At 37.5% G+C, this 26,988-nt stretch overlaps 2 protein-coding genes across 2 annotated transcripts in view; one reads left to right on the top strand and one right to left on the bottom strand.

Moving 5' to 3' along the window:
- Positions 1 to 11,022: 11,022 nt before the first annotated feature.
- Positions 11,023 to 11,974, top strand: OR10Z1 (olfactory receptor family 10 subfamily Z member 1). The gene is given in 2 exon segments (XM_014797017.2): positions 11,023 to 11,090; positions 11,092 to 11,974. Coding segments are annotated over 2 exon segments (951 nt in total).
- A 4,886-nt stretch (positions 11,975 to 16,860) lies between these two features.
- The window catches only part of SPTA1 (spectrin alpha, erythrocytic 1), a 63,293-nt gene continuing 53,165 nt past the window's right edge, over positions 16,861 to 26,988 (bottom strand). The window contains exons 42-51 of the mRNA XM_087418961.1: positions 26,450 to 26,659; positions 24,028 to 24,324; positions 23,067 to 23,179; positions 21,865 to 21,882; positions 21,336 to 21,387; positions 20,001 to 20,188; positions 19,050 to 19,103; positions 18,519 to 18,665; positions 17,605 to 17,749; positions 16,861 to 17,057 (exon numbers count right to left, since the gene is read on the bottom strand). Coding sequence (XP_087275087.1) covers positions 16,932 to 17,057; positions 17,605 to 17,749; positions 18,519 to 18,665; positions 19,050 to 19,103; positions 20,001 to 20,188; positions 21,336 to 21,387; positions 21,865 to 21,882; positions 23,067 to 23,179; positions 24,028 to 24,324; positions 26,450 to 26,659 — 1,350 coding nt within the window. The 3' untranslated portion in view covers positions 16,861 to 16,931. The remainder of the gene's footprint in view (positions 17,058 to 17,604; positions 17,750 to 18,518; positions 18,666 to 19,049; positions 19,104 to 20,000; positions 20,189 to 21,335; positions 21,388 to 21,864; positions 21,883 to 23,066; positions 23,180 to 24,027; positions 24,325 to 26,449; positions 26,660 to 26,988) is intronic.

Below are 26,988 nucleotides of genomic sequence, written 5' to 3'. Positions count from 1 at the left end.
AAAATTTGATTAAATGTGAAAATTAAATTTTTGTGTGTGTGTGTGAGAAAGATCAGCCCAGAGCTCACATCCATGCCAATCCTTCTCTTTTTTTTTTTTGCCCTTTTTCTCCTCAAAACCCCAGGAGGCAGCTGTATGTCACAGTTGCACATCCTTCTAGTTGCTGTACGTGGTATGCCGCCTCAGCATGGCTGGACAAGTGGTGCGTCTGTACTCACACGGATCCGAACCCAGGCCGCCAGTAGTAGAGCGTGCACACTTAACCACTAAGCCATGGGGCCGGACCCAAAAATTAAAATTTTAATATGAAATTGCCTCTGAATGAAAATGGTGCTTTAAAAAGTTACTTCATATGTCCATTAATAATATTTCTTTTTGCTAAAACAAGACTGTTCAGAATCAATTTTATTCCAAAATATCTTATTATTATTCTTAAAAAAGCAATGCCACTCAATTCTTTGAATTCCTTCCAAGTCATATTTCACTAATACACTAATGGTCTATCATCAAAAGTTATTTTTAACAATTTATTGGAGGATAATTTTATCAGTGCCTTTTTCTACTTTCTCAAAAACAATGTTATGGAATCTAGTTGACCTGCAAAAAAATATTCATCACCTATCAGTAACATTCAGTTTTTTCAGTTTCTGGAAAGTTTCTCATAATACATTTTCCAGTTATTATCAAATGACTGTCAATTATGATTGTTCAACTATTACTTCTAAACACTTTTCCTAACTTTCTATATTGAGAAGTTTGGGAAAAATAAGAATACTATTGATTTCAATCACCTTGTTCAGTAGATTTTTTTATTAAAATCCTCTTAGCCTATAACTTGCTGTCTGGCCGCACGCCCAATTGTGCAAACAGTGCAGGATAGGTAGCGAAGAGACTAAAGAAGAGACCTGGAGACACAGTACGAGACATATAGGTTTATTGGGATTTACTTATGGGGAGTGTCCAGTGGCAGCCTGCTGGACGGAAGTGCGCACTGTTACCGCGGGCAGGGAGGTGGCTACTTATATAGGCAGAGGGGGCACAAAGGCTGTGTGCTCGCCGAGAGAGGCTGTCCCTGGTGTGGCCAGCATTCCCAGGAACAGTAGCTCACATGGAGCGGCTCTGTGTCCATTTGTGATGTTCTTTGAGTGAGATAAAGTAAGATCCAAGCTGGCCAGGCCCTAGATTGTTACAAATCCCAGTAGCTGGGCATCCTGCCCAGACGAGTGGTATCCTGCACAGAGGCAGGCCAGGAGGACATGTGATTGCAATGGAGCATGTGGGTTCTTGCTGAGCAAGCAAAGCTCAGGTCCTACACATGCTTTAGCTATCCATATATCTACCCCCTTATTTACCTAACTTTGAAAAGGCTGGAATTACAGATTTCGTTCATTTGGTTTAGGAAATTCTCTGTGATAAAATCTAGCTGACAACAATAGGACTTCTGCTTTCAGAAGATAGAGCAGAAATACTTTTCTCTGTTCCTCTCACTAGTACAACTAAAAACTCTGAGCATTATATATAAAACACGCAAAAGAAGTCTCTGAACACTGGAAAGGGTAACACAGCACAGGTACGGACTTTGGACCCCAAACAACAACATACAGTCATGCATCACTTTATGATGAGGATACGTTCTGAGAAATGTGTCATTAGGCAATTTTGTCATTGTGGGAACAACATAAAGTGTACTTACACAAACCGAGATGGTATCCTACTATACACCTAAGCTGTTCAGTACTAGTCTTGCAGGACCACTGTTGTATATGCGGTCCATCATTGACCCAAAACATCATTGTACAGTGTATGACTATAGTCGTGAGCTCCCTGGGTATTTTTGTTGCCTAATATTTCCCAGTCTTGGAGCTAATGATGTCAACAACCTGAAAACACCAATTAGCACAGTACCCCTTCCCAAACAAACAAACAAACAAAAACCCTGCTTCCTCTAGTCAAAGGACCAGGAAGGGGGCAGCCTTTCAAGAGAGAAGAAAAAACACTTTTAGAGAATAACCACTTTGTTACAACCCAACACCACAGACAATACTCTGACCCTGCCTGCACCTATGCCAAAAAAGTCCAGGTGGGGATCCTGGATTTTCACCTTTATGAAGCTGTGACAGGGTACCTCAACATCTTTGCTGGAAGAATGTCAGAGAAGGACAAATAGGGAGCTAGGATCTTCACAGGCTGACAATGAGCTTCCCTCTTTGTTGAGACTTCGTATTTCTTTGCTGAGTGAACACCAAACAGGATAAACCAAAAGGAATCCACAGCGAGATACATCATAGCCTAACTTCTGAAAACTAAACACAAAGAAAAAATCTTGAAATCAGCAAGAAAAAACTGACATTTTACCTACAGGGATAAACAATTTGAACAACAGTAGATTTGTCATCACAAACTGTGGAGGCCAGAGGAAAGTGTTTTGGAAAAAATGAACATCTTTGACAGTTGATGGATGATATGTGTTTTTGAGATTCCATTAAACATGAGAACTTAAGAGAAAAATCTAATTTCCCAGAGTAACCAATCTTCAACTTAATTCATTTAATTGTCCAAGGAGCACATATAACCCTCCTTGAAAGCATCTCATTTCATAAAATGAGAAAGAATACCAACTCACAGTTGAGACACAATTGATGATAATGTGGTTTAATTGTCTCAAAGAATGTATGTAATATCTCAGGAACTACTATATCTAACCTATTAATTTAAACACATATTTGTCATAAAAAATGGAAATAAGAATTATGTTTATGATGGTAACAAAAACAGAGAACCATGACTCACCAAAACATTGTACATTATATTTCATTTTAAAAAGCATCATAAACCAAGGTGATTTTACAAAGTATATTTTCTCTAAGTACCAAATATCTTTTCTTTCTTCAATGTAAAGCCATTATCCAAAAAGACTTTATCAAGATTTATTATCTACAATTTTTATTATGAAATCAATATATTTTTAAAATTGAAGTATACTTTACATATAGCAGAACGCACAGATCATGAGAGTAGAGTTCAAGTTTTTTCATACGCAAATTTTTATTTGTCATTACTAAAATATTGAAACACACTCTAGTGTTTAAGGTATAATATTGCTTTGTCTGAAGGTTATTTGTTGCAGAAAAACTGGGTGTTGATTTTCTTTTCTATTTTATTGTGTGTATTTAAGATTTACCATCTGACGATTTGATACACATATACATTGTGAAATAATCACTACAATCAAGCTAATTAACATATCCATCACCTCACATAGTTGCCATTTTTTTGTGTATGTGATGGAAAAATTAACATATGCCCTGTGAGCAAATTTCAAGTATGCAGTTCAGTATTGTTACCTGAAGTCACCATTCTATATATTTGATCTCCAGAATCTTTTCATCTTGGATAGCTGAAAGTTGTATCCTTGACAAACATCTCCCCACATCCCCCTCCCACAGCCTCTAGTAACCACCATTCTACTCTCTGTTTCTATGAGTTTGACTATTTTTGATTCCACAAATAAGTGAGATCAAATAAACCAGACACAAAAAGATTATTTGTCTTTCTGTGTCTGGTTTATTTCAGCTTATTTCACTTAGCTTAGTGTCCTCTAAGTCCATCCATGTTGTCACAAGCAGCAAGATTTCCTTCTTTTCTAAGGATGAAAAATCTTCCATTGTATGCATATACCACATTTTCTTTATCCATTCTTCCATTGGTGGACATTTAGGTCATTTCCATGCCTTGGTTATTGTGAATAATGTTACAATGTATGTACACTTCTAAGTGTTTTATGTTTTGATGCTACTGATATTGACATTTAAAAATATCATATTTTGGGGGCTGGCCCGGTGGCGCAAGTGGTTAAGTGCGCGCGCTTCACTGCAGCGGCCTGGGGTTTGCCGGTTTGGATCCAGGGCGCACACCGAAGCACTGCTTGTCGAGCCATGCTGTGGTGGCATCCCATATAAAGTAGAGGAAGATGGGCATAGATGTTAGCTTAAGGCCAATCTTCCTCGGCAAAAAAGAGGAGGATTGGCATCAGATGTTAGCTCAGGGCTGATCTTCCTCACACACAAAAAATACATGTATATCATATTTTGTAACTAGTATAAAGAAAAACCATTGATTTGAGACCTTGCTAAATATACTTGTTTTATAGCTCCTTTAATAGATTTAGTAAGATTTTCTAGATATTCAGTCATACCCTTTGCAACTGAAGAGTTTTATTAATCTTTTGAAATCATTATATCTTTTACACTCTTTTTTTACATTATTGCACTGGTTCAGACCTCCAGTATAGTGTTGTATAGAGATGGTAAGAGTGGTCATCTTAGGGAGAAGAGTTCAATATTTCACAATACGGTATGGTGTTCGCTTTAGTTTTTCATAAAGTTTTTATCAACAAAAGTACTGATTTTTACAAATAATTTTTCTATAAATGTTGAGATGAGTAGATTATTTTCTATCCTTTATTTTGCTAATTCAGTGAATTACGTTAACAGATTTTCAAATAATAAATCAGTCTTTCATTCTTGGAATGAATTCCTTTTGTCAAGAAATATTATTCTTTTTATATATTACTGGAATATATTTTATAATATTTTGTTAGGAATATTTTTGAAACTATGTTAATATGTTATAGTAGTCTGTAATTTTGTTTTCTTATACCATGCTTGTCAGGTTTCAGTTTCAATGTTATTCTGGTCTCATAATATAAGATATGAATTGTTCTCAAGATTTTGTTTCCTGAAAGAATTTGTGTAATCTTGTTTTTCTATTTTCCTTAACTAGTAGAATTAACCAATGAAACCATCTGAATCTGGAGTTTTCTTTTGGGGAAGTTTTATAGTTAGAAATCAATATCTTTAACAAATATTGGGCTATTCAGATTTTCTATTTATTTTTGTCACTTTTGATCGGTTGTGTTTTTAAGGGAACTGTTTGTTCTTATCTAAGTTTGTTTGGCATTAACTTCTTCACATATGTCTTTATGTTCTAGTTGTCTGTAGGATCTGAACTAATACTCCCTTGTTCATTTATGCTTTTTCTACCTATTTTGTTTTTATTCCTGACCAATTTCTTAGGGATTTATCCATTTCACTAAGAATTTAAAGGACTCAAATTCTACTATTGCTCACTTTATCTTTTTCTATTTTTTACTATTAATATCTTTATTACATTCTTTCTTCTCCTTACTTTTTGGTTATTTTGATTTTTTTCCAAAAATAAATTAGATTCTTAATTGTTAAGCATAGACCGTGCTCTTAATACTTTCCTCTTTTTTAACATAAGAACTTAAATCTATAATTTGCCTTTAAGCAGTTTTTAGCTGCATTTTACAAAAGTAAACATGCTTCATTTTTATTATCATTAAGGTAGAAATATTTTCTTATTGCACTTCTTTTCTTTTTTGACCATGCGTTGTGTAAAAGAAAAATAAACGTCTGTTAGTCTGGTTTTATTTACCTGCCCACCACTTATATCAGTTACTGCAGCCAGAGATTAATATACTTTGATTGGTCTAGCTAATATCAGGTGGCCCTACTGGATTCAGGCATGGGTTGAGTGGGTAGGCTATTTAACCGTAAATAGAGTGAATGGGGATTTTGAACATGAAATAGAAAAGAAGGAGTTAATAGTGGTATGAAGAGATTCAGTGATTCCTTTCACAGATAAAAATTATTAAACATCGACAAAAACAATTATTTGAAGTCACTGAAAAGTGACCAAAGTCAATCAGAAATTTGAGAAACACTTAATCTTAAAATAAGTATTGCAATTTTATCACATTAGTAAGAACTGTGAATTTTAAGCTTTTTGGTCCAGGAGCAGTTTCCAATACACCCCACCTCCCATTCCCCCAAAGAGGCAGATAATAGAATTTAGAGCAGAACAAAAGCTGAAAGTATAAGAGGGGAATTTTGTAAATGAGAGAGCTACAGAAGAACTGAAATACCAAATCTGGGTATTATCTCTGCCAGAATCCTGACGGATCATAAGGTGCCTCATAAGAGAAAAGACCCACACAAAGGAAAGAGGAATATACTCTTGAAAGACTGAATGGATCCTGGTAAGATTTGCGAGTCTGTTGTGCCTTTAAATGAATATATTCTCTTACTACCACAAAGATTTGAGATATGAAAGTTAACTTCTTATTGGCTTGAGTTGTCAGCAGAAAAGAGTAGCATAGCAACCAGAAATTTAGAGACAGAGAGGAAGACTCACAAGATCTGAGAGTATAGTCTGCACAAATACTTGCTGACAGCTAAATACGTATGCACAGTGGAGATACCCAGGAAGCCAGATAAAAAAGAAAATAATGAGAATAAAGCAGCATCTGGAAGCCAAACACAATTTGAGCAGAGAAATCAACTGCTACAAATAATAGGTGAGAAATGTTGGTCATTTTTAGTTCAGGGAAGTTAACTGCCTACTAGATAAAAAAAATAGTACAACTCTCAGAAAAAAATATATATATATTTTCAGAGTTCCTACAATGTGTTATCTAAAATGTTCAGTTTTCAATCAATAATGTTAACTTATACAAAAAATTAGTAAAGTGTAATCCATACACAGAAAAAAAATCACTGAATAGAAATTGACTCAAAGTGAACCCACAATTTCACTTTTGCAGTATTCATATCAAGTATTATATATATATTCAAAGAATGAAAAAGAAATATAGTATTAAAGAGTGAACAGATGAAAAATATTGGCAGAGAAATAGAAGTTATAAAAAGAAAACCGTTGGAAATTTAGGGATTAAAGTTATAACAGCTGAAATGAAAAATTCATGAAATGGGCCCAGCAGCATTTTGGAGATGATAGAAGAAAGAATCCATGAATTTGAAGACAAATCAATAGAAATTATTTGATCTGAAGATGAAAAAATAGAGATGAAATGAACAAATTCTTTGAAATTTTTGAGACAATATCAAGTGGTCTAACATATGTGTAATTGGAATATCAGAAGGAAACAAAAAGATAAAGAGGAAGAAAATATTTGAAGAAATAGTAGCTGAAAACTTCCCAAACTTGGTGGAAGATAATAACTTACAAACTCAAGATGTTCAACAAACCATAAGTAAGAGAAACACAAAAATCATGCCTAAGCACATCACAGTCAAATTGCTAATAGCTGAAGAAAAAGAGAAAATGTTTAAACAGCAAGAGAAATTTGAGAATGGTGATGCAGTTAATAGCAGCATTCTCACCTAAATGTATGGAGGACAAAGACATTGAAAATGGTACATTGAAGGATGAAAAAAAAATTCTGTTGACCAAGAGTTTTATATCCAGAAAAACTATATTTTTGCAAATGAAGACATTTTCAGGTAAACAAAAATGGAGATATTTTGTTGCTAGCAAATGTACACGGTAATACATAATAAGAGAAGTCCTTAAGGCTGAGGGAAAATAAAACCCACAGTAACTTGGATATGTAGGAACGAATGAAGAGCACTCAAAATGGTAAATGTATGGTCAAATGTAAAAGATTATATACACCGATAGATCTTTTCTCTTAATTTCTTTAAAAAGGCATATGCCTGTTTAAAAATTATAACAAAGTGTTGATGGATTTATGTAAATGGAACTATGCCATCGCAACTTTTCTGTGCTTTACTGGAAGTAATTCAATATTAAGTTTAAGTATATTATGTTAAGTTAAAGATATGTGATTAGTCTCTAGACCAACAAATAAAACAGTAGTGCAAGGAAAATAGCTCTAAAGCAAATAATTATACTAATTTTATACTAGTTTTCATATCTTACTCAGTTTTTGATCTCCTAACCAAAACAGGGTATGAGGAATGATACGATACTTAAGAGAATGGGTTCTTTTTTTTAATTTTCTCCTGTTGTTTTTACTATTTTTTCAAATTTTACATAAAGTAAAATTCATTGAGTTGTGGTATACAGTTCTATGAGATTTACACATGCATCATTTCATGGAACTACCACTACAAACATACAAAACAATTCTATCATTTCCCTTAAAATGTACTTTTTAAATTTTTAAATTTAATTTAATTTACTTAATTTAATTTAATTTTGCTATATGATCCATCTATTCCCCTTCTGGGTGTTTATCCAAAGAACACAAAAACAGTAATTCAGAAAGATATGTGCATCCCTATGTTCATGGCAGCATTATTCACAATATCCAAGATTTGGGAGCAACCTAAGTGCCCAGCAATGGATGAATGGATAAAGAAGATGTGGTGTATATATACAATGGAATACTACTTAGCCATGAAAAAGACAAAATCTTGACATTTGCCACAACATGGATGAACCTTCAGGGTATTATGCTAAGCGAAATAAGTCAGAGGAAGAAAGACAATTGTCATATGACTTCACTCATGTGGAAAATAAACAAACAAACAAACACATAGCTGTGGAGAACAGACTGGTGGTTACCAGAGGGGAAATGGGAGGGGGAGGACGAAAGGGATAAAGGGGCACATATGTACCATGATGGATGGCAATTAGACTTTTGGAGGTTAACATGATATAGTCTATATAGAAGTTGAAATGTAATGATGTACACCTGAAATTTATATAATGTTATAAACCAATGTGACCTCAATTGAAAAAAGAGAGAGAAAGTTCTTGAGTCTACTTGCCACTGTGTCACCAACTGGCTGTGTTATCTTGAGTAAGTTATTTAATTTTCCAATGCCTCAGTTTTTTCATCTGAAAAATGAGGGTGATAGTGATAATCTTTAAACATTGTGAGTGTTAAATTCATATAATGAGATTAGCAAAATGTCTGATATTGAAAACATGTTAACAATTATCATTATTGTTTCTATTGAATCAGTGAGCGAGTGAAAATGTGTATTGGAGGTACAAATAATTACACCATTAGTATATTAGAGAAAAATGCACATTGAGAGGAAAGAGTTAGATAAAGTGATTAACCTAGGTGGACTTTCTGCACATTATCAGGTTTCAGGACAATCTGAGTGGTGGAAAGTAGATTGGAAAACTAGATGCAGATATTGTAGTATTGTGGAAAGAAAAAAAAGAGGATGAAAATAAGATAAAGTTGCATTTAAAAAGATGTGTCTAAAAGAAGTGGAGTAGATGGATGAGGACACAGGAAGAATTGAACCTAAGGGAAATCAGGGTATTCTGCAAAATATAAATATAAATGTGTATGAGACTTTGAAACTGGAAACACATTAGAAATGGTCATCTCAAGCTTTTGAGACAATAGTAGGGGGAGGTGAATTTCCGTTTTCTTACTATACATCTTACAGCGTGAATTTAAAAGCATAAAACTTGAGTTCTGTGATCTTGAACCAGTCACTTAACTCTATCAGGTTCAGTTTCTCCTTCTATAAAATGCAACTATTAATACTTTCTCACTAGATCCTTCTGTTCTAAAAGAGATTTAACATGTGAAAATAATTAATATAATATTTAGCACATATAGATATACAAATTATTATTATTATTATTATTATTTTTGTGTCAGGAAGATCAGCCCTGAGCTAACATCCAGGCCAAGCCTCCTCTTTTTGCTGAGGAAGGCTGGCCCTGAGCTAACATCCGTGCTGATCTTCCTCCACTTTATGTGGGACGCCGCCACAGCATGGCCTGACAAGCGGTGCATTGGTGTGCGCCCAGGATCAGAACCGGGGCTGCCAGCAGCGGAGCCCGTGCACTTAACCACTACGCCCAGGGGTCAGCCCCAGGTATACAAATTATTTTTGAATTATAATCCTAGCATATCTTTGTTCACATTTCCTTTTTCTACTTTCCCCAAAAGAATATTTCCAGCTAAAAAAAGCATAATTACATGTGCTTCCTGAAACGGCACCCATTGGGACTGGAGAACCCTTAGAGAGAAAGGCTGTTTTGTTGGAAGCAGATATGATTCACCACCTGGGGAATAGGGGTGTGGAAGGAGATTTCCTGGTATCATTTGGGAACATCACTCTTTGCTCAGAATAAGAGTTTAAAGATGGATCTCAGGTCTTTCTCCTGCAGGCAGGCCTGCTGGGGGACAGTCTAGTGCGTGACTGATGAAAAGCAGAACTTGTCTTCACTGTGAGCCTCTTCAGGTGAGTGTAGAATCCTCCCTTGCCTAATCTCTCGCATGCCTTGGTTCACCGCAGATTTTTCAGAGTCAGTAGAGCCTGATGGCTGATCTTCTGGCTGAGAAATACACAACTTGCCCTGAGCCCTGATTCTTCCTTTAGTGCTCAGTGGGGACTCACATGTAAAAGGGCATGGGGAGGGCTGGTATAGACACAAGGGATTATTGCTGAACAAACTGTTTCTTATTCTGTATTCCTGTTAGTGATTTTCCCACAGCATCTGAGAAGAGTCATAATGATTTGTTTGGGGGAAATAATGTTAGATTAGGACTTGAGGTACTTTCTCTAGTCTTGACTCTCTGTGACTTCAAGCAAGTCACTTCACCCTCTTGGCTCTGTTGCTTGATATATAAAATAATGTCCAAGCCACCTTACTTCAAGTTCTAAGTGGCAGTATATATGGATTCACATGTGTATTCTTATGTGGCAATGTATGTATGAAGTTGGTATGAATATATGTGTGGTAGAAATATCAACATATTTATGTGCCATCTAAATATAAATCCATTTATAATGTATGTGAATGCCTGACATATTTCTGGATGTCATTATTAACGGTAAATGTGCAATTCATAGTTTTGAATGTGTGAAATGTGCATAATTGTGTGTGAGTACTTTGTATGTGATATGCATGTATATGTGTGTCTGCATATGTGTAGTCATGCATGGGTTTGTATGCATATGTGTGTGCACATTGTGTATTTTTGTACATGTGCCCAGGCATAAGGGCATGTGAGAATGGATCCATACATCTGTGTAGCTAATGTAACAAATACCTTTATGAAGTTTGTTTGCTGTCTAAATCAGAGCTTCATTTTCGAGTTACAACAGGCACAGAGAAATGAGAATCCACCTCATCCTGCCTTCTAAAGAAGCTAGGCAGCTACTGACAAAGTGGAAGGAATCAACCGATCTATCAGGGATGTCGCTCAGAATGGGGCACACCAATGCAACCTCCTGGAGGGGCTTTGTCTTCCTAGGCTTCTCCAGTTGGGGAGCTACAACTCCTGCTTTTCGCGTTGTTCCTCTCCCTATATCTTATCACCCTGACCAGCAATATCTTCATTATTGCAGTTACCAGGATGGACAGCCATCTGCACACCCCCATGTACCTCTTCCTTTCCTTCCTATCTTTCTCTGAGACCTGCTACACTTTGGGCATCATCCCTAGGATGCTCTCCAGCCTAGTCATGGGGGTTCAGACCATCTCTTATGTGGGCTGTGCCGCCCAGATGTTCTTCTCTGCCTCATGGGCTTGTACCAATTGCTTCCTTCTGGCTGTCATGGGCTTTGACCGATATATGGCTATCTGTGCCCCACTGCACTATGCTAGCCACATGAATCCTACCCTCGGTGCACAATTGGTTGGCACCTCTTTCCTGAGTGGATATCTCTTTGGGCTGGGAATGACACTGGTCATTTTCCACCTCCCCTTCTGCAGCTCCCATGAGATCCAGCACTTTTTTTGTGACACACCGCCAGTGCTAAGCCTAGCCTGTGGGGATACAGGTCTCAGTGAGCTGGGGATCCTCATCCTCAGCCTGCTGGTCCTCCTTATCTCCTTCTCGTTTATCACCATCTCTTATACCTACGTCCTGGCAACAATCCTGAAGATCCCTTCTGCTGAGGGGCAGAAGAAGGTTTTCTCCACCTGTGCCTCGCACCTCACAGTGGTCATTGTTCACTATGGCTGTGCCTCCTTCATGTATTTGAGGCCAAAAGCCACCTACTCTCTTGAGCGGGATCAACTTATTGCTGTCACTTATACTGTAGTGACCCCTCTCCTCAACCCTGTTGTTTATAGTCTGAGGAATCAAGCTGTGCAGAGAGCCCTGAGAAATGCTTTCCGAGGGAGATTGCTGGGTAAAGAATGAAAATTACCCTAATAGGATAGTCTTCTCTGTGCAGGCTGGACATAGACCAGGAACTCTGGCCAGTGGGCCAGATATTCAGGGCCTCAGGTCAAAGCTTTTCCACCCACAACCTCTGGGAGAGCCCCATCCTGCCACCTGCACTTCTTCTACAGCTGCTGGGGAATGCAGAGGCAGGGTTTCCTGCTCTGTTCACTGTGCTTAACTCACACTGAGCTCAGAATCTGAATTTTCATATTCAGCCTTAGATGTTACCCCTAGTTACTGAAACCCAATTCATTAAGAATTTTCTAACTGAGTTGAACAAGATGAGGGAAGTTTGGAGTGTTCAAGTTCAAAACATGGCTGCCTGGGGACCTATCAAGGATACTGTAGAGACTTCTAAAATCATTACATAATTAGACTACCCAACCTATAATATTCTTTCAAGATCTGAAACTCAGCGAATATCAGTTTGACAAATCAGTTTGAATGCCTCACTAAACGAAAGGTATGTTATTGTCTCTCTCTCTCACTGGATGTCTTTCATCTTTTTACACAGTTGTCCTCTTTATCTCTGGCTTATTATTGCTTTGCCCTCTTTCTTTTAATTGGCTTTTTTAGTCGGGTAGATTTTATTTTAGAAAATATATTTATTTCCTATTTTCTTTGATAATTGCCGTTGCTTTCTGATGGTCTCATGTTCTTGGGTATCAGATACCTTCCTCACTTGGGTCACCCCTCAGCATGGATCCTGTCCTTTAGAATTTGTGGTGGAACTCTCTATCCTGCCTAGTTCACTTTCCACCTACAATACGTCATGCATAGTGCCAGGCAATCTTAGGGATAAGTAAAGGTGTAATGAATTCACACAGGTGTCAGCTAGGCATTTGAATATAGGCTCTGCAATTTACTCTGTGACCCTGGGTAAGTTACTTAATCTTTCTCAACTTCAATGTCTTCATCTATAAAATGGTTGTAACTTCATAGTTTGCACTAATGGCTAAACAGGATCATGCATGTAAAGAACTTAGCACAATACCTGGATCATAATGATCTTCCAATAAATGTTGGCTGCTACTATTGGTAATACGCTAAGCAAAGTGATATTGGCTTTTTGTTTAGGAGGAGGTTATTCTCAGTGGAGGATCAGAGAAGTCTTCATATCTGAGGTAGTACTTGAACTTACTCCTAAAGGACGGGTAAGTTTTGAATGCAGTAAGTGGGAAGAAAAGATACTGTAAGAAGAAAGGGCAGAATAACTGAAGTCTCCATAGCAAGACAATATAGGCCTGTTTCGGAGGGTGGGGAGTTGTCGAGAGGGACAATGAAGCATTTGGAAATGTCTGAAAATGTCTCACAAATGCTCATATACTGAGAAGTTAGCTTGGATTAAGACTTCTTTGTAGACAGTAGTTTGAATACTTTGCTTCAGACCTGATCCTTTTGGCAATGAGAGATAGGACACAGTAAACCTTTCAGCAGAGAGTAAAGTGGCATCAGAAAGTGATTTAGGAAGATTAATCCAGCAGCAGAGAGGATGGTAGATCTCAACAGGGAGAAAACAGAGACAAAGAGATCAGTAAGAAATCCATTGCCATCATCCTAAAGAAAGGCAAAGAGATCCGAAGATGGATAGTGCTGTTGGAAACTGACGGAAATCACAAACCTCAGACATTTTGAAAATGTAGGATTCGCATGATTCAGGGATGAGTTAGAAGTGGGGCAAGACTTGAGAGAGAGGAAAGAATTTACATTGAGGTGATATTTATTCAGATAGGAATTTATATTTTTCCACGCTCTCAGGGAAGAAATACATCCTCTAGTTAGAATTTGGCAGAAATAAAATTTGGGAGGAAGAAAGCTAGATCCCACAGAAAAAAACAGGTTGTAGAGAAGTAGGAGAATTAGTCCATATGGCAGAAAGGGCCTGGGCGAGGAGAGAAAGGTCGTGGACTCTAGGGGCCTTTTCATTACCAGCTGGAAGTAATCCCCCCATTGCACTGAGCCAGCTTGAACAAAATAAATTCCAAAATCTATTCAGACCATCTAGCATAACATTCCCCAAATGCACACTGAGCAATGTTGGGTAAAGATGTTCTAAGAATTGCTAAGTAATACTCAAAAGTCCATCTAACTTCTAAATGTAGTAGCCTTAAGTATGGAAGGGTATAAAAATCACTTTGGGGGATTTTTCAGAATGTGTGTTCTTGGGAGCCATCTCTATAGACTTTGACACAATTGATCTAGGGTGGGGGCAGGCAGAAATAGTTTACAAAATCTCCCTAGATGATTCAAATTCCTTCCCTTGATTAAGAAAGTGACTATATGCTTAAAAAAGAATCCTCCTTTCAGATACATATACACACATACACACACAGCAAAGCAGAGGTCCCTCTGATGTGAACATGACCACATATGCCCAACTCATGTCTTGTAAAGAGCCAATTAATGCCAGAGGCTTTGGAGTCAGACTTCCTGAGTTTAAAGCTTAGTCTTGCTACTTTTTAGATGTGTTGCCCAGGGTAAGCTTTTTAACATTTCTGTGCCTCCATTTTCTTAATTGCAAAATGGAGTGATAACAGTATCTATTTTATATGACTTTTTTGTGCTGATTAATACAGAGTCTTTACAACAGAGCCTGCCATACATGAAGCACATGATATAATCATCTATCATTATTTGGAGTTTCTAGACAGTTTTACTTTAGGCTGTCCTGTTTGTTGCCTAGTGATGCTGGGAGAGGCCAGAGCCAGCAGTATCTACCATTTTATATTTCATGATATAACCAGATAAAGAAGAGCAAAGTGCTGATATCTGGCACAGTGTCTGACTGGAGAAGGTAGGAAGATGGATCTAGATCCAGAGACTTGGGAGTATTAAGTACTGGGAAATGGGTCAAGCTATAGGAAACAAGATTCAGATGCCTTCCAGGCCAATGTTTGGTATCAGAGAGGCCCATAAAAAGTCAAAAGGAGTGTTCTGTTAGGAGTGGAAGAATTTTAGACACCCAACCAACCAGTAGGAATCATGAAAGAAAAATCAGGATGTAGCCATAGGGCTGTGACTCAGAGCAGGTTCCAAGCTATACGTTGTAAAGAAGAGAATTAGCAATAAGAAGTCAGGGATTCCAGTTTAAGTAAGTGAACAGAAAGTCAAGAAAAGACAAGTATCGATTAGGAGGAACTTAACCCTGAGATCAAGAAGTGAATTTGATACAAGTTCTAACTGTCATATTATATATTGAATATAGTTCCCAACTAAATAATGTATGATAATTCCCATATTACCACTTTTTAGTTGCATGCATAGGTGATCAGAATTTAATTTCAGGAGGAGCAATATATAACTTTCACATTTCCGTGTTCTTATGGCATTGTTGTTGATTCTTCAGATAAATATTGTCTTCTTTAGCTTCTCTTTTATAAGATAGTACAAATAGTCCTTTGCCTTAAAGAGCATTGCTTGACTATCACATGCCCAATAATCTGATTTAGGCCTAGCAGGGAAGGAGTCAGGTGGAAAATGGAGCCTTATTCACCTTTGCCTTTGGTTATTAAAAGCACACATTTTTTAGATTCTCCACACTTGGTAAGTGTAATATTAAATGATCCTGATTTTCGTTGACCCATTGGGCTACACTTTTTTTCAACTGTAATCATTTTTGATAACTTATAATCAGACAATTTAGACATTTATGAATATTTTTTCAAATAGTTTTTGACTGTCATATTCCGTAGTAACCAATTGTTTAAGCAAAAATCAGTAAAAATACTTATTAGCAGCAAAAATAGCTTTTTAGTTTTAACCCAAATTCTTTATATGGCTTCTGTGATAGGATTTGTCTCTGACTAAGGAAGGACTAATTTCTATGCAAAGGATAGGATTCAGATTTAAGATGGTAATCAAGCGGCAATATACCCGGGTTGAGAGATGGAGGTTGTTTGTGCAGGATACTAGCAGTTTCACAGAAGGCAAAGAAGCGACATAAGAATTCTCATAAGTAAATGATGCCATCAACTTTCACAAGTCAGGACAGAAATGTCAGCATTTGAACCTGTTCAGACCAAACCTGACCTGAAAATTCTTTGAAGATACCACCACCTCTTGTTTTTTTCTTAATTCTTAATTTTATAAACAGTTCTACTTACTTTTATACTACTAGGATATGGAAGTAAATCAAAACAAATGTTCTTCTTATCACACTAAAATTTAAGGGGAAATTTAGGGACATGGAGGATAAAAACAAGTCCTGTTATGCTGGAATTTTCCATTCTGAGAGTAACAACATTCACTCTAAAAGGGAAGTATGAAAAAAAGACAGATTACAAAGAAAATAAGTGCTATGCTGGTCTTCTCTGTGTGGTTCCATTTTACAGATCAAAATATTAGGGTTCCCCAGAACATAAAACTTTTCATTTTCAAATGTAAGGATTTAAGCATATTCCAAAGCTCAAGAGAAATTATTTGTAAATAGTCTTGGATCTTTTTTATCTACTTTACCACGGCCCTTATTTACAGTGTAATTAGCTGCCCATATTTAGATGACACTATAATTCTCAGTATTGCAGAAGTGCAATTGGGTCAACAACATTTTATTTCACTATTTTATTCACTTTTTTAAGAAATACTTTAAAAAAATTAATGCCTTTTTATAAAAGAAAACACTTTATTCTATAATCAGAACAAAATAAAAATAATAAAGATATGCTAAACTCAAAAAATAAAAAATAGAAACTTTGGCACCTCTCAGTAGTAACCAGTTGCATACAAAATTAGCCCACGGCCTTCTCTTCTCAACTCTGTTAATGCCTTATAGCTCCCAAGCTTGAAATTTTTTCTGGTCCTGAAATAATTGTAATACAGACATACACACTCACACACACACAGGACTGTCTTTCCACTCTCCATTCCTGTCTCCATCATTCCCCAATATTTCCCACCACACCAAGATTTTCTATGATACAGGAAAAGCTGCTTATCAGTTGCCAAAGTAGGAATTGGTGAAGCCAACATAGTCATAGCCAGCAGCATGGCTTCGGCCCCGGGGGTCCGCATATTGCTGCATATGTGAGGCACAGAATGATACTTGTTCCGGGGTTAGGGCCTGAAACATAAAAAGAAAGAGATACAGTTATAAGGAGTTAAAATACCTGGCTCATCGGGGCTTCCATTATGCCTTAAACCCAGGAAGTGGAGAAACCTTAGAAGAAAAAGCCAGCCCTGTTCTTATCACATACTTTTCTCATAAATCTAAATTTTCTAATAAATAAAATTAACTCATCTCTTCAACTCAGCTCTTACCTGAAGAGTCTCATCTCACTTTGACTACACTATCTATCCCATTCCCTAAATTTGGATTATTAAATAAATGGGATAAAAAATAGCCTTAAAAACTGAGTTGTAAATTTGGGATTGACCCTGATAGTCATCAGAGATTGCCTGTAGGTTTTTGAGCTGGGTCAAGACAACATGAAGTGGTGATCAAAGCAAATGATATCTAGTGCAAGACCATATCTGTGCAAAAAAAAAACAAAAAACATAAAAGGTTTGGCAGGGAGGGTAGTTGTCTATAGTAGGCAACCAGGTCTGAGATAAGCAAAATCTAGAATATGATGAAAGCATAATGAGAGTGAATGCAACTAGACTCTGACCTGTTTCATGTCCTCTTTGGTAATATAGGCCTTGCCCTCTGCTAGGGCTTGGAAAGCATTCTCTATTTCATCGCTGGACTTGATGTTCTCTGATTCCTTGTCAATCAGGAATGAGGTATAGTCTTCTCGTGAGATGTAGCCCTTCCTGTGGGAGAAATGGATCAGGAACTGTGCCCTCTCAAGACAGAGAGGAAGGCAGGCCCATTTCTCATCCTACTCAGTGTCTCAGAGACAGAGGGAAACCAGATTCTCCATGTGCCTCTTCCAATTCAGTTTTCTGAGATCATGGGCTATGATCTCTATTTGACCTCTCTCCTCACATCTTTACAGCCAAATAAACAGTTTCTTAAGTTCCAGACTCTGTTTCCACAGGGGTCATTCAGCTTGCCTTTCTACATAGAATTTGGGAATTTCCCATCAGCACCAGCCTCTAGATACCTCAAGCTCTTCAAGTTGAGTTGAAGACCTCTATTTCTGGTCTTCTTCGGTCCTTGAAAGAATCAGTCCCTAACAGTAATGTGATCCCTCTATGACTCTACTCCACCTTCACAAGCACACAACAACCCCACCCCCAGGAGTTGGCCTCTGAATCATCCATGTCTCCTTAGAACTTTACATACATGAAGGGATTTTTCTCTCAAGGTCCATTCTCAGAACCAGCTGAAATTCATGGATCAAACATAAACCAGGAAAGAAGCAAATTACAGATCTGGCACCTCAGTTGGAGTTAGTGCCATGAACTTCTGAGCTAATCCTAAAAGGGCAGCAAAAGCTGCCCAATTCATTTATGGTCATCTGTATCTTCCTAGTCTCAAGATGAGTTAATTTTATATTTTACGGCTCATTTTACTCTCTGTGCTTGTCCCACCAAACCCCATTCCCTGCTACGGTCTGGCCCTTGGTCTTCCTCCTACCTTCCTGGATCGACAGCATCTAGGAATTTCTCAAACTTGGGCTCAGGTTCATCCTCCTCCACCATGGGCAAGTTGTAATTGAGCACTCTCAGGCAGGACCGGAAATCTTTGTGACTTAAGCGCCCTGTCAAATTCTCATCAAAGTGTCTAAAGAATAAAAGCATTTTATCAAGTTCAATAGAGAACCAGATTAGAACAGAAAAGAACAGTTCTTGTTGAGTCAGCTGGGACTTTATTAACATGTCATAAGGTTATCAGAGAACTGAGTGAAGAGCTTGCCTATGTTTCTGAACTTTTTTTTAACTTAATGGACAGAGGAAGAAGCATAAAATGCTGAACATAGGAGAAATGTATTTTCTAAAGTCCAGGAATCTCATAGATATATTAAAAACCGTTACTTGAAGCTAAATAACATCTAGATCTTCATTTAAGATCCTACCAAGTCACACTGAAGGAAAAATATGTCATTTGGAGATTCACTCTGAATGGTCTGGAAAACAAAGAACCAATCAACTATGAAGGCATACTCACCTAAATGTTTTGCTAAACTCCTTTAGTGTCTCCTCACTCACACCTCTGGTGTCTCTAAAAGGAAAAACATGAATTAACCCATGAAATAAAACATGAAAATAGCAAAATACATGCCATATGAAATAGAGAGGAATTTTAGTGGGTATTATGCTATTTGAGTCATTTAGTTCAGGGGTGGCAACCTATCGGCCATGGGTCAAATCTAGTTGTGACTTGCTTTTGTATAGTCAATGAGCTAAGAATGGTTATTACATTTTTACATGGTTGAAAATAATAAAAAGAAGAAGCATGTTTCATTAAACATAAAAATTACATGAAATTCAAATTTCAGTGTCCTTAAATAAAATCTTGTTGGAACACGTCCATGCTCATTCATTTATAAATGATCACAGCTGCTTTCTCTCCACAACAGTAGAGTTGAGTTGTTACAACAGAGACTATATGGGTCAAAAAGTCTAAATTATTCATTATCAGGCTCTTTACAGGAAAAGTTTGTCAATCTCTGATCTACATAATAATGCTGTCAAAAAGCTATGGAGACCTAGAGCTGCTCTGATATAATTAATTTATTTAGAATAAAACAAACTCTGCTTTTCTGTTCCATACCTTGAATATTTCTTGCAATTAGATATTTTAGAGGGAATTTTACAAAAGAGAATGCTTTATGAAGAGATCACATAAGATAGTGAAGAGACTCTGAGAATTAGATGATGAGGAGACTGAGGGGGATGGGAGCACTGTCTCCTATTTCATAATAGACCCTCATATAAAGAGAAATAGTCATTCTGTGGGTCAATAAAGAGAGAGAATATTTGTTCTAGAGATGGTGAGTGTACTATCTCTGAAGCAGCTCTTTTATCCAGTACCCCAAACTCTAGCCCTTGGAGTTAAGTTCCTAACACCTAATACCACCCACACCCTTCCCCAGCCCTGGCCACAGGCTCTCAGTACTTGGCTTGGATCTGTTGTTCCAGGTTGTGTTGCATTTGCATCCCAAGCTGGTAGAGCTGTTCCCACTGCTGGGCCAGCCCAATGGTGCTGTATTTGACGTCCAGGACCAGAGCCTCTTCTAAGCTGTCCCCCAGGTCCTCAATCTTGGTCAACTGGCGCTTCATTGCCTGGATCTCCTTCTGCTTCCTCTGGAAAAAGACAGAGAAGAAAAGAGGCAGTCACCCAGTGTGTCAGATCCAAACCAAAGGATAATAGAGAAGATAAGAAGATAATGAGTTTGGGTTTCCCATAATTGCTCCTTTTTAATTATTTTCAGGAATCTTCCTGTCCTCTGTGAAAAAGAAACTACTCAGGAAAACTACTTCACTTCTGTATTCCTCATTTATAAAATGGTAGGGAGATTAAGTGATATGATCTCTGTCATTCTGATAATATGTAATATATAAACCTAAGAATTAGTAGTTATATACTGCAGATAGAAAAGAGTAGAATTTCCAGGATCCATGCATCATCAGCTCCCAGTGATCTGCAGAATGAATTATCTGCACTATTGTTTGTGGTTGAGCTTTCAAGCCCACTTAAGCTCCCCAGTGTTCACTCTTGGGCCTCTTTCATCTGCTTGGACAGACTTCCACAGGCTGCTCCTGTCATCCAGGCACATTATATGCCAAATTTCTGCATCTAGGCCTTGATTTCTCAACAGGGGAATATTTTTCTCCAAGGATGGAAGGAGTGAAGTGGTTCTGATGATGGACGTGGGTGTGAAAACATATTAGATATTACAACGGCTTTTAACCCTCCAAACATCAATCCTACCTGACAACATCTTACTCTATAGTATGTAAATTCTCCCATTAAATTAATAAAATTTTTTTCCTTGCTGAAGGTGATAATGAAAATAAAGTTAAGAAACACTGCTCTAGTCCACTGCCTCACTCAATTGTTAAGAGATCATCTAGATTCAATTGTATCACCTTGCCACATCAAAAAATAACAGAAGTTTGCTGATGTTCCAGGTTGTAGGCTAGGATCTTTTGCATTTATTCCCTTACTTAATCATTAAAGTAACTCTATAATGTAGATATTATTAACTTCACTGTATAGATACAGAAATCGAAGTTGAGAGATTTAAACAAACTGAAGTCCACGTCCATGAAGTGGTGGCCGGTGGTTAGAAAGCAAATTGGTGGCAGGGTTGGCACCAGAGCCTTAAGCTCTTGACTTTCAGGCCGGGGAGTTTACAAAAAAGTATCACTAGGGTTGCCTTTAAGTGGTTTTTCTTGCACTCCTTGTAATTCTGCCAATATCCTCAGCTAATGAACACACATTACTTACTTTATTTGCTTCCAACTGGGATTCCAGAGTTCCTGTTTCTTCGAGCAAAGATCTAGTTAAGAACCAGAGGAAAACATTACTTGTAATATCAGAAGTCAACATTTCACAGAGACAGACTAACTCAAAGCCCCTATACTTCTCTACCTCTACTTCCAAGTTACATGGCCTCTCTGAAATGAATTTTCACAGCACTAAATTTTCACAAAATCAAATCCTTTTGTCTACTGGTAACTCTGCCAGACATATGAGAAGGGAAGCAAGGCCTGCCCTGGTTCTTCTCTGCCTGCAAGAAGGCTTCCCGACCTCCCTCCTAGTTCTTATTTTCAAATATATCCTTAACCTAATGTAGGCAAGACTGTACCTGGTGGAGTGTAGGGCCAGAATGATATATACTCTGCTTCTCCTTCTCACCCCACATTTTTATTTAGGCACAAGCAGACTGAGGTGGGATGAAGATGCCTCAGTGCTAAGGTCTCCTTAACTTTCAGAATAATATAACAAAACAAACACCATAATATAAAATACTGACCCATCCAAAAAATAAGCTCTGGACATGGAGGTCCGGAACAGGAATCAGAAGAGAGAAAAGAGAAGTCATATATTAACATGGATTACTTCAATAATCTTCTTTCCTCAAATTTATGAAACATTCTAAATCTTTTATAGCCAGAAAATATGAACCTGTTCCACCCACTGTTCCCAAAGTCTCTCCCACACTGAGAAGCTCAGAAACTTCTGTGAGGCTCCTTGCTTTAGAATGAAGAGCTCAGGTGTCAGGTGATATGATCAGTGTTGGGCACACGCTGCCAGGTCATGAGGAACCAAGACCAGAGACAGAGGAGGCTGAGCTGTGTTTCCTCTGCCTTCTGTCAGACTTTTTCTAGCCATGATACAGAGTTTCTTTTGAGTCATTGTCTGATTTACCACTGAGTTTGTAGGAACAGTATATATAACAGATTGTCTAAACCACCACTTTAACTCTCAAAATTCCAGAATTCTGACCCACCTACTGGACACAGTCTACCAACTTTGACCATTTATGCTAACATATTATACATTTTAAGTTTCCTCTTTACCAGGCCATTTGTCCCAGAAGATATGACAAACATTATTTTCACATATAGAGCATTTTGCATTTAATAAAAGCAATTAGCATATATTATCTCATTTGATTCTCATCACATCTTTAGTAGGCAGCCAACATAATAGCTTCATATTAGGCGTTCACAGTAGGCTCTGCTTCTGGTCGTGCTAATAAATACACTATAGGTGACCTTGAGCAAGTCAATTTATCTACTGAACTTCTTTTCATACTTGGAAACAAAGGTAATAAAATCTGCTGTGTACACTTCTCAAGGTTGCTCTGAAAGTTAAGTGAGGCAATAGATACAGAAGTACTTTGTAAAGTACAAAGTGGTATGCAAACATAAAGGATTGTAATTATTTTTGGACTGCAATTACAAGCAACGGAAGAAAAAGTGAAAGTATCAAGGAGATAATACAGAAGCATTCACAATGGGCAGTAGGATGCAATTCTCATTTCTTGATTTTGCAGGGATTGATTTAGAAAGCAGTCAATTTCAAATATAAAGCACAGGCAGGATATGGTGATTTTAGGACAGCATAAATGCTGTAGAAGTCCCTCCTCCTCCCCTCAGATTTGTTTTTCATCCCTATGGTGAGTGGACTAGGTGTCATAGGGATCATGAGTTTCAAAGTGGCACAGCACACCTGGTCTCCAAGATCCATTGAAGAAAGGCACTGGCATTCTGTTCAAACTCCTGGCACATCTCAAAGTTCTTGACCTGTCTTGCCTCTTCTTTTTGCAGATCCTGCTCGCGTTCCTAAAACCCCAAATCACAGATAGTGGGATACACATTGAAGATCTTTCTTTGCAGTAAGATAACTGGTTCCTAGGCTCAGCTGCACATCTTCTCCCTCCCAAATCTAACCTATTTTCCAGAGGCATTGCCGAGTTGCTCATATTTCTTTCAGCCCACCTCCTCTCATCTCCAAAAGGTGAAGAAAGCTTATGTCACTTGCCATAAGTACTTGCAGGTGTCTCTAAGACCAAGCCCAGTAACAAATAAGCTAGTAATCAAGGCAAACCTTTCCTCTTCTCAATTTTTTTCTCAAATTTTTTCCAGGTGAAATAACAAAACAGCCTTAAAGGGGAAGGTAGTAGTAACAAGAGTTGCCATCTAAAACTGGTGATATTATGGGGTAATATTTCTTTGTTAAACTTTTTTATATTTTCCATAGTTTCTATGATGAACATCATTATAGACAGACAAAAATTAAATACAAACACTTAAAAAGGCACTTTTGGAGGTGTGTATAAAATAAGGAATGTCTTAGATGGGAGGAATATATAGACTCTGAACATATATACAAAGCTTCATGAACTTTTCATAATTCATTTTTAGAGCCACCTCTTGGAGGTTGTTTTTGCTACCTTGAATCACTCTTCAACACCCAGAAGCTTGAGACTGTCTAAACTATGGGGCATTGGGCTATACCTATTGTGAATATATTTCCAAATTTTTCTTAGACAATCCTGTCTCTTGAATGCTGTACCAGTGTAATTATTGATAATGTTCCTTTCTTTCTCAAAAGTCCCCCAACTTGGAAAATAAATTAAATGGTTATGCTCATTATAGCCAAAGAAAGTCTCTGCTGTGCCCCAAGTTACCTTGATGACGTCAGATAGGTGCTTCCAGATCCTGTCTAGTACTTCTACTGTTAACCAGGTATAAGGGCTGGAGGGCACATTTAAGGCCTTAATCTGCTGGTCTAGCTCCAGTAAATCATTGAAATATGTTTGGTGCTTTTCCAAAGAGGCCAAGAAGGTCTCATGGTCCTTCTGCAGCTGCCGAATCTCATTCAGGGAGACACAGTGCACAGGCTCTGACAGGTTTTCCTCAGCATGTTCACACCAGTTGTTGAAAGCTGAAGCCTTGTGTGCAAATTTCATGAAGAGCTCCTCAGCCTACAAAGAAAAAAAGACATCTCCATCTTTTCCAATAAAGCTCCTCAGCAAAAGAGAAGACTGAGGATAAAAAGAAAAATGGTTGTCTTCCAATATTTTTAAGGTCAGCACTCTAAGATGGCAGAACTAAAACCAATGAGGACCATGTGATCCAATGCCTGGACTGTGAGTTCAAGGTACAAACTCTGGTCCTGGTCTCACTATGTGCAGTTAGTCCAGTCTTCCATCATACAAGCAAGGAGGTTGAATGAGTTCTAGAGTTATTTTAGCTCTAAGGTTCCCAAAGCGGCCAGGGTCATTTTCAATGATAAGATTTCATCATTTCTTGTTCTGAAGTCTGTGCTCCAATTCTACCTGGCACATAGTGAACATGCCAAAGTAGATGTTAAATGAATGAGTGGACAAATGGTTGAATAAACAAATCACTTATGAGATAGGCAAATCTATCACATCCTTTATCCTCTTGCTCTTTTTCTCTGATCTTCTGTCTACCATGCCTCTCTAACATCTCTGTGTATACGGAGTTCTTTTCCTACCTTCCTTCTAAAGCTTGTTTAGGGCTCATCTCATGCCTGAAGCCCCTGCTTAAACCCCTTTCCTACCCTCTAACCTGTATCCCTAGCCCTGTATTACCCTCTGGAGTTATCCATATGCTCTGAAGGACTCTGAATTTCTGAATGAGAGAAATAACTTGGATTGTTCCAAACAGTAGGTAATCAAAAATAGTTTTAGAGTTAAATGCATCATAGATTTTGGGTGAGCAGATTGGATTTCCAAAGAGATTCATATTATGCAAATGAGTTTTCATCCACAAACATAGCGGTTAAAGAGGAAAAAATTTGTGGCCCAAATAAAAGGGAGATTCAATTCAATGTACTACACCATTACATCTTCCCTCTGCTCATTTCAGCAATCTATATGCTAAAACAGATCAACATAGAGAAAAGTAACATAGCTCCTACACAGGGAGGACATGAAAATCTAAGTACTTCATATTATTTTCATAATATTGTGGATCAACTGACTATTTTACAAAGATTTTATAACCAGAAAATAAAATAACAAAACTCTTTGCAGTTTGAAAATCAAGCAAAATAGAATCAGAATGTGAAGTATCTTCTTATGTAGATTATAAATGTGTGTAAAGTCGCCCATTAATTGATTTAATGTTTTACTTAAGACTTATTTCTGTACGTCCCATGTCCTTCAATAGAATAGAAATTAACTAAGGGTCCAGACTGACTGATTTTTATTTTTGCGTTTGTTTCCTAATTCCCCTAACTCCATACTTCAACTTGTTAGGTACAATACTTCTTATGGTCTAAGAGTGCTCAGTGATTTCACTGACCATCTTGACTTCCTTTTATTATTGATATTTTTTATGATCAATATCTAATACCTTAGCAGCCACTACTAGAAAGAATCACTTATATCGATATAGAACTTAATGGTGTATATTGCATTTTCAGGTCTCTTATACCTTTTAATAGTAATAACACAGAATAGCAGGAGATGGTGGTAACATTAGCCTATTTCATAAATGGAGGAATCAAGGTTCAGAGACATACACAAGTTCTCCCAGCTAGGAAAGGTCAATACAAGGCGAGAACACAAGTTTTACTTGTCTAGTGTTCCTTTTATTTGAGTTAGAGAAAAGCACAAGGACAACCTTGACTCCTGCCTGCCAGTTTTAGTTCTTCCACACACTAAGATCTTCCACTATCTTGTCCCATCTACCTCTTCGATTACATGTGCTTGACTTCCATCTCGGGTCAGCTGGATAAATGATAAATCAGTCTAAAAAAATCTTCTTATCAATCTAAAAAAATAAATTACTTCATGCTCAATAAGAATGTCTCCCGCTACAACTATGATATACAACTATGTACTGGGGCTTTGGGGAGGAAAAAGAAAAAAGAGGAAGATTGGCAACAGATGTCGGTGCAGGGCCAATCTTCCTCAAAAAAAAAAAAAAAAGACTATCTTCCTGATCCTTTACAATGAACTTATTCAAAAGTCTACAGATTATCTAAACATGTTTCCAGTATCTACTTCTGGATTCCATAGCTAATATACAGATAATTGAAGCCTGATCATGGCTCATAGATTTTTCTTTTTTTTTTACCTCCTGCAGGGGCTGCTGTTTCTCCAGCAATTTCTGTCTGTGGGCTGCACAGGCTTCCAGCAGCTGTTCCCAGCGACTCAGCAGGGCAGTGTGGCGCTCCTCAATGGCTTTGGTCTGGCTGTGCTGAGCAGCCACTAGTTGGTCCTTTAGGTCAGTTATCTCAGACAGTCTCTCCTGCTGGAAGCTCTGCAGACTGGCATCCAGTGTGTCCTGCGAAAGACCCATAGAGATGCTGTAAACAGAGAAATAATGCAGATTCCAAGGGGTCATTCACATCTAGGTTCCACCAGATTTTTATCATGAACGAGATAAAGACTAGACAATAGTTAGAGTGATGACCAAAGAAAAGGAAATCTGACTTAGAAACTTAAGTGAACATTTAGGATTGGAATTATGGTTAAATTCCAATGGATATATGTTCTATAATTAGATTTTAAGTTAAGTGTAAAGTTAATATTAAGGGAATATTGGAAGATGCATGATATGACATTCCAAATTTTCTGAATCAAATCTAAATCCTTCCTACAGCTCGCATCCTT

This window comes from Ceratotherium simum, chromosome 2 (genome assembly GCF_057802395.1).
Source record: "Ceratotherium simum simum isolate JZ-2026a chromosome 2, ASM5780239v1, whole genome shotgun sequence".
Classification (NCBI taxonomy): domain Eukaryota; kingdom Metazoa; phylum Chordata; class Mammalia; order Perissodactyla; family Rhinocerotidae; genus Ceratotherium; species Ceratotherium simum.
This window is presented reverse-complemented; position numbering and strand designations above follow the sequence as displayed.